The following is a 10,272-nucleotide window of genomic DNA, read 5'->3' on the forward strand; positions in this document are numbered from 1 at the left end:
TTTTAGGCACTGGAAGGCCGCTGTAAGGTCTCTCCCGAGCCTTCTCTTGTCCACGCTGAACAACCCCAACTCCCTCAACCTATTTTAACAGGAGAGGTGCTCCAGCCCTCTGATCATCCTCATGGCCCTCCTCTAGACTCATTCTAGTAGGTCAATGTTCTTCTTGTCACCACAAGAACAGAAAAGAAAGGGGCAGGAAAGAATTGTATACCACATGCTACAGACAACTTCCACTGGGAGAAGCATCACACATTTAATGCAACACCACCTTAAGACACATTTGATATTTGTGAAAACGCTCCAGGAAGCATCTTCCAGTTTGCCCATAGCAAGTGTGAAAAAAAACAACGAATGAACCACACTTACAGTAAAGCAAACCGAGTATGTCAGCAATCCTCTCAACACAGAAAGAACCCAGATGTTGGCTCTTCCTTCTGCAGCCTGACTCATTCAAGAAGAAAGAGATTAGACTACTTTATAATGGTAAGAGAACAGGAAAATAAAGGGGCAGCAGCACCTCCTTCAGGCTAGCATAACAGAGGTGAAAATTGCAGCAGAGCTGTGCAGTTTGCTACCTCTAGTTCTCAGCCTTTGTCACCCAGCCATTCCTGCCACAAAGGCTGCAGAGGTCACTTCATTCCCTGAATCAGGAAAGAGAAACAACAGCGCACATTTTTGGTGTTGGCTTTACCTCCAGATTCAGGGTTAGGTGTTTGAATCCCCCTTCAAGTCATTGGCCAATTCATTCACTAGAGCCTGGCAAACATTTGTCCCCCTTCTCCACCTCACACACCTCCTCCCAAGGCAGAGGCCACAAGCAGCCATTTCTCTAAATTCCCCTGGTTTGACCAGATCTGCACTGACTGTAACAACATCTTCAACACCTAGTATGTGAGCAGACACCTACATTTAGACGGATCAACCTTGAGCTAAATCTTACCCTCTTCTGCCAGCTGCAAGAGCTGGAACACCACACGAGGCAGCTGGACTCTGCTGTCAAAGTCCAAGAAGGAAAGGAGTTACTCGAAGCTCGGTGTGATATTCCACAGGTGCTGGACAGCAGCGACATCACCCATACATAGATCTCCTTTAAGGAGCTAGGTAGATTGTCTTTATTAAATCTTTAGAGATTTGAGTAATATTAAAAGAAATGACACTTTGTTGAGCGCTGTTTTTATGACTCCTGTTGCCTTACAGTCTCCCCTCCCCTCGCTGTACCAAAGGAAACATCCACCCACAGCTGAAGCACACTATACCTTGCTGAAGGCCTCACCTCTTCCCTTAACCCTAGTGAAGCTGGAGAGTTTTAGCGTTGTTGAGCCAGAGGGGAATGCAGGACAGCCCTATCCTACTGGAGCCTGCTGTCTGCAGTCATATTTCCCAAGAACCAAGACCCTCCAGAATCCAGCTAGGTTTCCAGATTTCTCTGAGCTGCACAGAGAAGAACCACAGCTTGTCCCCTCAAGGGGAAGCCATCCCAAACCATTTAGAAAAGCCTTGGTACTACATGAATTTCAATCTAAAAGCCATATATATGCCATGAGAGCAGAACCCTATATTAAAAAGGACAGCGCTACATACTTCAAAACATCAAATAAACTAAGATTACTTCCTAGTACTTGCAATGAAGTGCTACAGATGTATCTTAAAGTAACAAAGAAGAAAAACAGAAGCAGAGTTAGTGTTACATATATGGTATCTTAACATAGTTATTGGCAGGATTAAACCTTTAACTGAAGCAGTGCACTTGATTTTAAGAGTCAGATCTCCCTAAGAAACTCCCAGGGAGAAAGAACATGCTGCTTATGAAGAGTTTATCTGTTAAAGAAATGTTTTTTTCATGCAGGGTGAGATTCTGGCCCCAAAAAAATCAACAGCAAAAACCCTATGACCTGATCGGGTCAGTCAGTACTTTACTCTCTGTTTCATCACTCTTAACCTTTGTCTGAAGTGGAGATGGGTATTTTCCCATCGCCCAAACCTCCAAGTAACCAGTCAAGTTTTCATGTTTTAACCCCTCCAACCCCCCAAAAAATTAAGATGCAGAGACTCAAGTAAACGTAGGCGCACACACAGTGATATTCTCAGGAATATTTTCATTAAGCTCCAAGAGAGATTTACCTTCCAGGTATAAATAATTTTTCCATTTCTTTCAACATTTACAACGCGGAGTGCTGATGAGTTCTCAGAAGTATCTGAAATAAGTATCAAAAGGCACAAGATTTTCACTTGAGCATGTATATCATACATATGCACAATTTATGCAAAGGTACTAAGTACATTTTTACATATAAATGCTTATTTGTACATGCCAGAATTACCACCTTCTTTAAAGACAGACAGAATATTTCTTAGACTGTGATTTAAATCTCATAAACTTCAAAACAAAATAGGTACAGTTTCAAAGCACACAGAAAATAATTACATTTCTGAATTCCTAACGCCTCATTACAATTGTGATCCGAAATTGCCACAATCCTTTCTGATGAAAATAGAATGTGATTACTCAGTGGTTTACACTCCCAGAAAACTAAAATTGCATTTATCCATTATACACATGATTCAAACAGTTAAGTTGCACTCAGAGCAGTACAGGGAGATAAAACTAAGCATGAGAAAAAGCATCACTTGTCCCAGCCGCCCCCTCAGCCCCCAAAGGAATACGTGGAAATAAACCATGTCTTCAGAGATTAGCTCTACAGCAACAAGACCCACAAGATCAAACAAAACATATATGCAATATATTTACAGCTACAAGGGAATTAAGCAATGCAGGTAGGACAAGAAAACATTGGGGGGTTGGGAGGAAGGAAAATATTATACTCCACATGCCAGAAACGTATCTTGTCCCCATTCTGCATTCTGTTTTCTAATCACAGGCACTACACACGTATTGATCCCAGATGAAACTCTTATTAGAAGAAGGAATTTTGCTCTTAATAAGCTTGAGAGATGTATGATTGGCTCTAGTTTTAAGATACAGGTCGCCTGTATTTCAGTAAGCATGATCAAGAACTCCCCACAACTCCTGGCATGTATTTAGTCAAGTTCAATGCTACTTCAGTTATCACTGTGCCTTGATAGGAGTAAGCAGCATGAAAGTTAGCTTCAGGAGCCTGATACTACGAATTAGCTCATACAGCTTGTGGTGACAAGAAAAATAGTGTTTAGAAATATTGTCAGAGGCAAATAATTTTGCTGTGAGAGGACTAAAAAAATCCTTACATGCATAAAACACATCACCTTCTCCTAGTTTCAGATCACTCAAAGTACACAATGCCACTATGCTAAGGTCAGCCAGTGACAACTGAGAAAGTCTCAGCTAACCATACATTCCACTCTTCTTTTAGCAGAAGCTTCCCAGAATTTAGCAACCACCACAAACTTTTCAAGGTTACAACATCCTCTAGGCAAATCACGCCTCTCTCACAAAATACTTTCTCAGAATAAAGTTTAGCTAGAGAAGAAGGTCCACAAGAAATCTCTGTGCCAGTGAATCTAAGATCTCTATGTTGGAAAATCAAGAAAGAGGTTGAAGAAGTTCTGTTTTGGAAACAAATTTAATGTCACTACTGAACATTGTTGGTGGGAATACACAGCCAAAGAAGAAGTGGCAACCATCCCTGCCCTTGGGAAATCCTGCAGGAGAACTTTGCATGCAGAATTAACACTTCTTCCTCATCTCCACAGCTTAGACTAGCAGATGAAGGGCTGAAAAAAAAAAAAAAAAAAAAGAAAAACCAACCCAACCTGCCTGCCCAGCAAACAACTCTTATCAACATACTCAGGAGAATGCAGTTTGATTTCCTGAAGGCCATTATACGCAGCTTGTACAAAAATAAATGGAATAGAGAACAAGGCTGGTTCTCTTCACTTACCACTCCCCTCCCTTGATCACAGCTACTCCCAGCTCCCAGGCCATTAGAAATTCTCACACACTACACCAAGGGGTTTTCAAGTCCACAGCAAATAAAATAATAAATATGAATAACTATAGCACCTGAAATTACTCACAGAGAAGTGTCAGAACTCCTAAAAATTAGTTGCTTTCTGTGAATAGGTATTCCTTTGATGGTTAAATGAATCTTTACAAATTCCCACCTCTCACCTGCACGTTCCTAAAAAAATGAGCATCACACTAGGGGAGGGAAAAAGTCTTTATACAGAAAACTTAAAACACAATACGGAAAAGTTAGTCCTGGCTCAGATGCATCTTCCAATCTAAACTCTGTATTATCAGGTGTAATTACTGACCAACACGTCTGCATTGCATTTTAGAAAGCCTGAAACCATTGTCCCTCCCCCAAACACAAGTCAGCACCTTTCTGATATCTTTATGACACAGATGCATAGGTGAATTGATTACGTTCCAAGATTTTCAGAGTTTTACCTCAAAACCCTTCAGGGGATAGCGCACTGACTGTTTGTCAGTAAACTGCCTTGTATCCGTGAAATAACTTTTAACGGATTTTGTCATAGACAGCCTGGCCATTAACTTTGTTTTTATAAAATCAAAAAATATATATGTAATTTCTGATTTACAACAAAGAAGCTCTGAAGAAGTATTTGATCACAGCCCCCTAACACGTGAGGCAAGTTAGCTAATGCAACCAAAGGACTTGAGGTTTGGAGTTCCCGACACGGCGCATCAACCACCATCTATTTCTATTGAAGCAATTGTTACAGGGTTGCAGTTCTCTCTTTTAGACTACAGTTTCCATCAGTTTTTGAGATAAGAGAAAAAAAAAAAAAAAAAGAAAAAAAATCAGCGCTGAAACGACATGCCTACAGATGAATGAGAACAAACACAAGTGAAAAACCACAGGGCCCAGAATACAGTGGGGTCATTCTTGTTTTTTGTTGTTTTTTTCCAACCACCGCCACACCAAGCGCTCGCTAATTTCGCTACTGCGCTATGGCGTGACAACCAACGCTACCTAATTTTAATTAGCGCTCCTTCACCGCGCAGACGAAAGTGTTGTTTTTTATTATTTATTTTTGGCTGGGGGGAGGTGGCGGGGGTTTCTCTCCTCAGAAAGGGTAGGAGGGTGGGAGAAGCGGGCATAATAATAATAATAAAAAAATACTTTTTGAGAAAACGAAAAAGAGTCGAGGAAGAAGAAACTCGCTGTGAGGTGCAGAAGAGCTTTGGGGGTGTAAAAAGCGCCCTGAAGCCCCCATAATTGTCGCCCCCCTCCCCTTCCCCCGGCTGCACGGACCCGCGGGCGGAGCCCCCCTCAGCGAGGCTGGGCTCTCGCCCTGCCCCGGCTGGGGGCAGCCCAACGCCGCCGCCATTACCCGCGGCGCTGAGGGGAAGGGGAGGGGAAGAAGGAGCGAAAGGAGAAATGCCGGGGCTCTCCTCGGCGCCCCCCGCCGCGGCGTTACCTAGAGCCGCAGCCCAACCCCGCTCGGCCAGCCAGGGCCCCACATCCCTCTGCAGGTCGAACTCGGCCGCCAGGTGCAGCAACATGGCGGCGCCGCCTCCTCATGCCGCCATCGGGCAGCCCCGTTCTCCCCCCCTCCCTTCCTCCCTCCGGCCTCGCCGCTGCCCGCTTCCCCCCAGCCGGCTCCTCGCGGGGCGGCCGCCGCCACGGGCCGGCCCCTCGGAGCAGCTCGGAGCGCATTGGGCCCGCCTGGTGTCGCTCAGCCGCCGGCCCGCCTCGCTCCGGCCCCCGCCGGGGAGCGGAGATGTGGAGCTTGTTCCCGTGTGGGTGTGGGAGCAGGGGGAGCCGCAGGCCGTGGGTTGTGTGTCGGAGCTGTGGAGCTGGAGGCAGTGCTCCTCCGTGGTGTATCTCTGCTGTTCATAAGCTCGGCTGACTCACAGCGCCGTGAGGAATTGCCTGTGGAGTCAGTGTCAAAGTGGAGTCAGCTGGTGGCCGCTGGTTAAAAGGCTCTGGTCACCCGCTACCAGTCTCACATTTAGCTCAGAAGTGTTAGGCGTTTCCCATTAACAGTCCCTGTTTTGCCAGGTTGCACATTACAGTTGTTCCTCAGTCAGGCTGAATCTCTACAAACAGCATTTGCAGCCCAGCTCGGACCTCAGGCTGTCCTCTCAGGCCTCCCTGGCATGATCCTGCTGTTCATCCACCTTGAAATCGTGAAAGAGCAAAGGACGTAAAGCCTAGTGTGAACTTCAGGACTTCATTCTTTTTTAAGCGTTTGAAAATACTCACAGTGCTGATAAGATGCTGCTTCGTGGCTATCTATAGCACGCCTGTAATTACCATTTCCCTTCTGATGCTGTCTGATGTCAGTGGCTAAAAGTGGCAGAAAAAGTGGATAGGCTGTAATAGCACACACCAAACTACCGTACTGCAAGTACAGAACAGCTTGAACCAGTTCTAAGAGGTAATCCAGTACCAAGCTTTTTCCTTCCTTGCTAAGCTTTATAAAGGCCGGATCAGAGTCTGGTACAACTGCAAAATCCAGATGAGAGGCAAGTTGACAATCAGCTGCAAAGCAAAAGTGCTTTCTCTCAAATTCCCTTGGCTACTTTTACAAGTTTATCATAACTTTCATAATCATCATTTTTCTTAGAGCTCATTGGATCAAGTGATTGCGCAAGAATCTGGAATTTTTATTTTAGAGACAGAAAACAGAGATAAGATCCCAAATGGGTGCATTTTGTAAGAGATGAGGTAGGGATAATTCATGATTATGAGTATTTGGAGTTGACTCAAAAAGATTTGGAGTTGATTCAAAAAGAGAAGCAAGCAAAGGAGGGAAGCCAAGCCAAAGAAATGACTGATTCTCTAACTATGTGCAAAAAGGGAAGTTTTCACATGGAGAAAATCTCCTGTGCCCAGAGCTACAGAGTTCAGTTAAGGCCAGGATGAGGCCAACTGGCAGATTTTACATTGGCCTACCGTAAAGCAAAAAATGTGGAGGTGCGTACCTATAACAAATTTTGTTCTCCAAATGCAAAGGAAAAAGAAAAAAAAATATATAGCTGCCCAGTCTGATGGTCTTTCACTGAAAGAAGAAAAAAAAAAAAAAAAAACCTGTCACAGTTCTCTTGTTTCAAAATCAGCTGTGTCACTTAGCACAGTTCTTGAAAGACAGCCCACATAGCTGATGGATGAATTATTCTCTAATGTTTACAGACAGAATCATATGATGATGCTGTTCTTCTAAGAAGAGTATCTTGTGCAATATGTGAAAGGCCTTTCAGTAGGAGTTAACCAGAGTAACTGCTGGCTCTGCCATGGGACGTAAGCTGGTCAACGCAATTAAAAGAAAATGAAAATGTTCTCATATGATGTAAGCTGGTGAGTAGCTATACAGATGAGTGGGTGTGGAGGAGAGCTGTTCGCTCTTGGCCTGTGCATAGCATTTGTTCCACAGTCCTTACTCAGGAAAATTGCTGTGAAAGTTTGTACAAGTAAAGGCTTCATAGTCAGGTGTGTAAAAATCTGAAATAAAGGAAAGACCTTTCTTGTTGAGAAAATACTTAAGAACAAAATTTTCTCTGAGACTGTATTTTCATTGCAAAGGACCTGCTGTTCATTATTTTTGTATGACCAATATATTTGTGTTATCTCCCTAAAGTTAATACATACTCTTTTTCAGACTCCTGGGATAGAGTGGGACCTCACCTCTATTGCGCTCTCCTGAGAAATTGGAAGATTCTCTGATATTTGTCCCTGAAACCAAGGCAACAGCTCTGAGAAGTTTCCCTGTCTTTTCAGTGAGAAGAAGGAGGAAGTGGTAGCTTGACGGATGAAAAGATTTGAGAAACAGGAAAGGATGAGGTGATACATGACTATCAGGGTTCAGAGACACAGAAACATGAGAAAAGCAACCAAGTAGAGCTGGGGGAGACATTACCAACAGGAGCTGAAGGAATTGATAGGAGCACAGATCCAGAACAGAAGGGACAGGAAATCTGGAAAGACAAGACAAAGGTTTATAACCTGTGTAGAAATGAAGACAGTCTTCCCAGAACTGAAGCTGTGATTCCTGAGCTTCTCTGTTGTCCAGCAAATTATTTAAAATCTACTGTTCTCCAGTGGCTTATCCCTATAAAAAGATATTGCCTCTGCTTGTTTTTTTTTGGTTCCAGTGGTAAAGGTATGTGACTCTTAAATGCCCAACAGTGCTGATGACTCTTGGAAAGTGCTTGGGAATTTCATTTGGATTCCATTAAGTAATTAACTGCACTTTTTGTTCTTCCTCAAAAAAATTACACACACTTATACCAAAAAAAAAAAAAAAAAAAAAAAAGATAATAAAACCACTTTTGGTTCAGATAACAGTCTCATTTGTTATATCTCCTTTCAGTTCTAAAACATGATCCACCCTATGAACCAAATAAAAGTGAAATATTAAGGAACAAGAATTGCATACTACAAGATGAATGATATTTCAAAGACAGCTATCTAGGATAAACAGTGTATTTGGCAATTTCTAATTTCTGAGAGCTTAACTTTGTCATTATAATTTACAGTCATGATGTAAGTTAGGAATACCTACATCTGCATTCAGCTCCTGAAAATATATTTAATAAATAACAAATGTTTTGCCTGCCTGTGTGTTTGTCTAATACAGAAATACTTCCAATCAAATAAATGAGCTTTACAGTAAATGCAGAAAGTGATGCAATTTCTGAATTTAATTTTACAGTAATTTTTTTTAATTATCATGGGAAAGATTATAAAATGTTGAAAACTGGTGTCAGCATTAATCTTAAAGTGAAACTCAGAGTGGCTATTTTATTGACATGTACAAGTCACCCCATCTTTTAAAAAACAACAGATAATAGCAGATTTGGGGTTTCACAGTCTAACACTTAAGGTGCAGCAGAGCAAACAAACTGTCCTGCGTGAGAATTTGCAATGACACAAAGGAAACTTAATCTGCTCCTGCTCTTTCTCCTCAAGATATTCACTAAGTGTTTGCTACAGCAGCTGTCACCTGAATAGTGCCAAATACTTCTAACTGGGACGGTGTTTCTTCTTTCTCTTCCTGTGTTCCCATTGTTACCTGCTGTTTTTATTTTCGCACTTCCACCTTTAATGTTCAATACAAATACCCATTTCCTTCACAACTGCAAAAAAAATAATTCACAGATTTAGATCTCATTCTATAAAGCTCATGATTCCCTGAACTGTCAGTCTGGCTCTACATGTTATAGGCCGTGTCTGCAGAACCAAATATCCAGACTGAATTCCTAGAAGCACAACACATTCCTCAGAAACCACAAAACTGACTCATTCGGCATACTTCATGTAATAGTGCAGTTTAAAATATCACCTCGATCTACATACAGAAAATTAAAAGCTTGATGAAAATTCTTAAACATCTTAAAAACAAACAAACAAACAAACAAAAACCTTCAGCAGGTTTTGAATTAAGACAGAGGTCCTGATGTAGTCTTGATAATATCTGTCAGCTTTGCTAGATGGAGAAAGATCTTGGTTTGTAAAAAAAAAAAAAAAAAAAGAAAAAACACCATACTCATCTGTGCCGAGTGAAATTAGTGTTATAAGCCATTTCTGATTTTTGCTTCCTTTTTGCTTACATCATGAAAGCAAATCATGAATTTCACTTTCTATTTATATTTTTTTCCCTTTCTGATGATCATAGTTTAGGTTTGAGACTAAAGCTGTGCGTAGGCACAGGAGCCAATCCTGATGCAGCAACTTGCGGTATAGGGATGTGAAAATAAAGCTCTTAGAAAAAAAAAGACTCATTAAATTTTTCTAACTTTTTATTTTAAATCAGGAATCTGTTCCTATCTTATTAACAGGAGGATCTCCATGGAATTTTTAGCTGAAGTGGATCTTGAACGGAGTCAGGATTAATAAGCATACCCCCAGCAAGGGATAGTGGCCCTACTGATCATATTGTAACCAACATCGGGATATTCTGCCACAGACAAAAGTTGTTGTGCTAATTGCATATGTACCTATCTTTATTTTACAAAAAGTTAATCTGGCAGGAATTACAAAATCATAACTTTAAGCAAGCATGAGGCTACTGTGGCATTGACTGCCAACTTGGCATTAACCCATGCAACATACTTTTCAGCTCTCGACAGAATAAAGGTTCGTTCATGGTGAGAAGAGAAGGAAAAAGCTATATAAAGAGCCATAAATCATCGATGTGTTCCACATCAGAAAATTATGCTTAAGACTTCTTATCTTAGTGGGAACCACCAGAACATATATCTCAAATAATTATTTAAACTCATGACAGCCTGGCAAACAGCTCATAACTGCTTTTGAAAGCGTTGCTTACCAAGGACAACCTCTTTTCCCACCACTCTAGCAA

The 10,272-nt window shown here is 41.8% G+C and overlaps 1 protein-coding gene across 3 annotated transcripts in view; it reads right to left on the reverse strand.

The window, feature by feature from the left end:
• GSAP (gamma-secretase activating protein) overlaps positions 1 to 5,998 on the reverse strand; it is a 48,189-nt gene extending 42,191 nt beyond the window's left edge. For 2 of the 3 annotated variants that reach the window (XM_084304372.1, XM_084304371.1), the window contains exons 1-2: positions 5,386 to 5,998; positions 2,122 to 2,195 (exon numbers count right to left, since the gene is read on the reverse strand). In XM_084304372.1, coding sequence (XP_084160498.1) covers positions 2,122 to 2,195; positions 5,386 to 5,470 — 159 coding nt within the window. In that variant the 5' untranslated portion in view covers positions 5,471 to 5,998. Of the gene's footprint in view, positions 1 to 2,121; positions 2,196 to 3,878; positions 4,934 to 5,385 lie in introns of those variants that run through there. The other variant, XM_084304373.1, reaches the window with a different exon arrangement.
• Positions 5,999 to 10,272: the final 4,274 nt, after the last annotated feature.

The sequence above is a fragment of the Netta rufina genome (genome assembly GCF_964035555.1).
Source record: "Netta rufina genome assembly, chromosome: 1".
Lineage (NCBI taxonomy): Eukaryota > Metazoa > Chordata > Aves > Anseriformes > Anatidae > Netta > Netta rufina.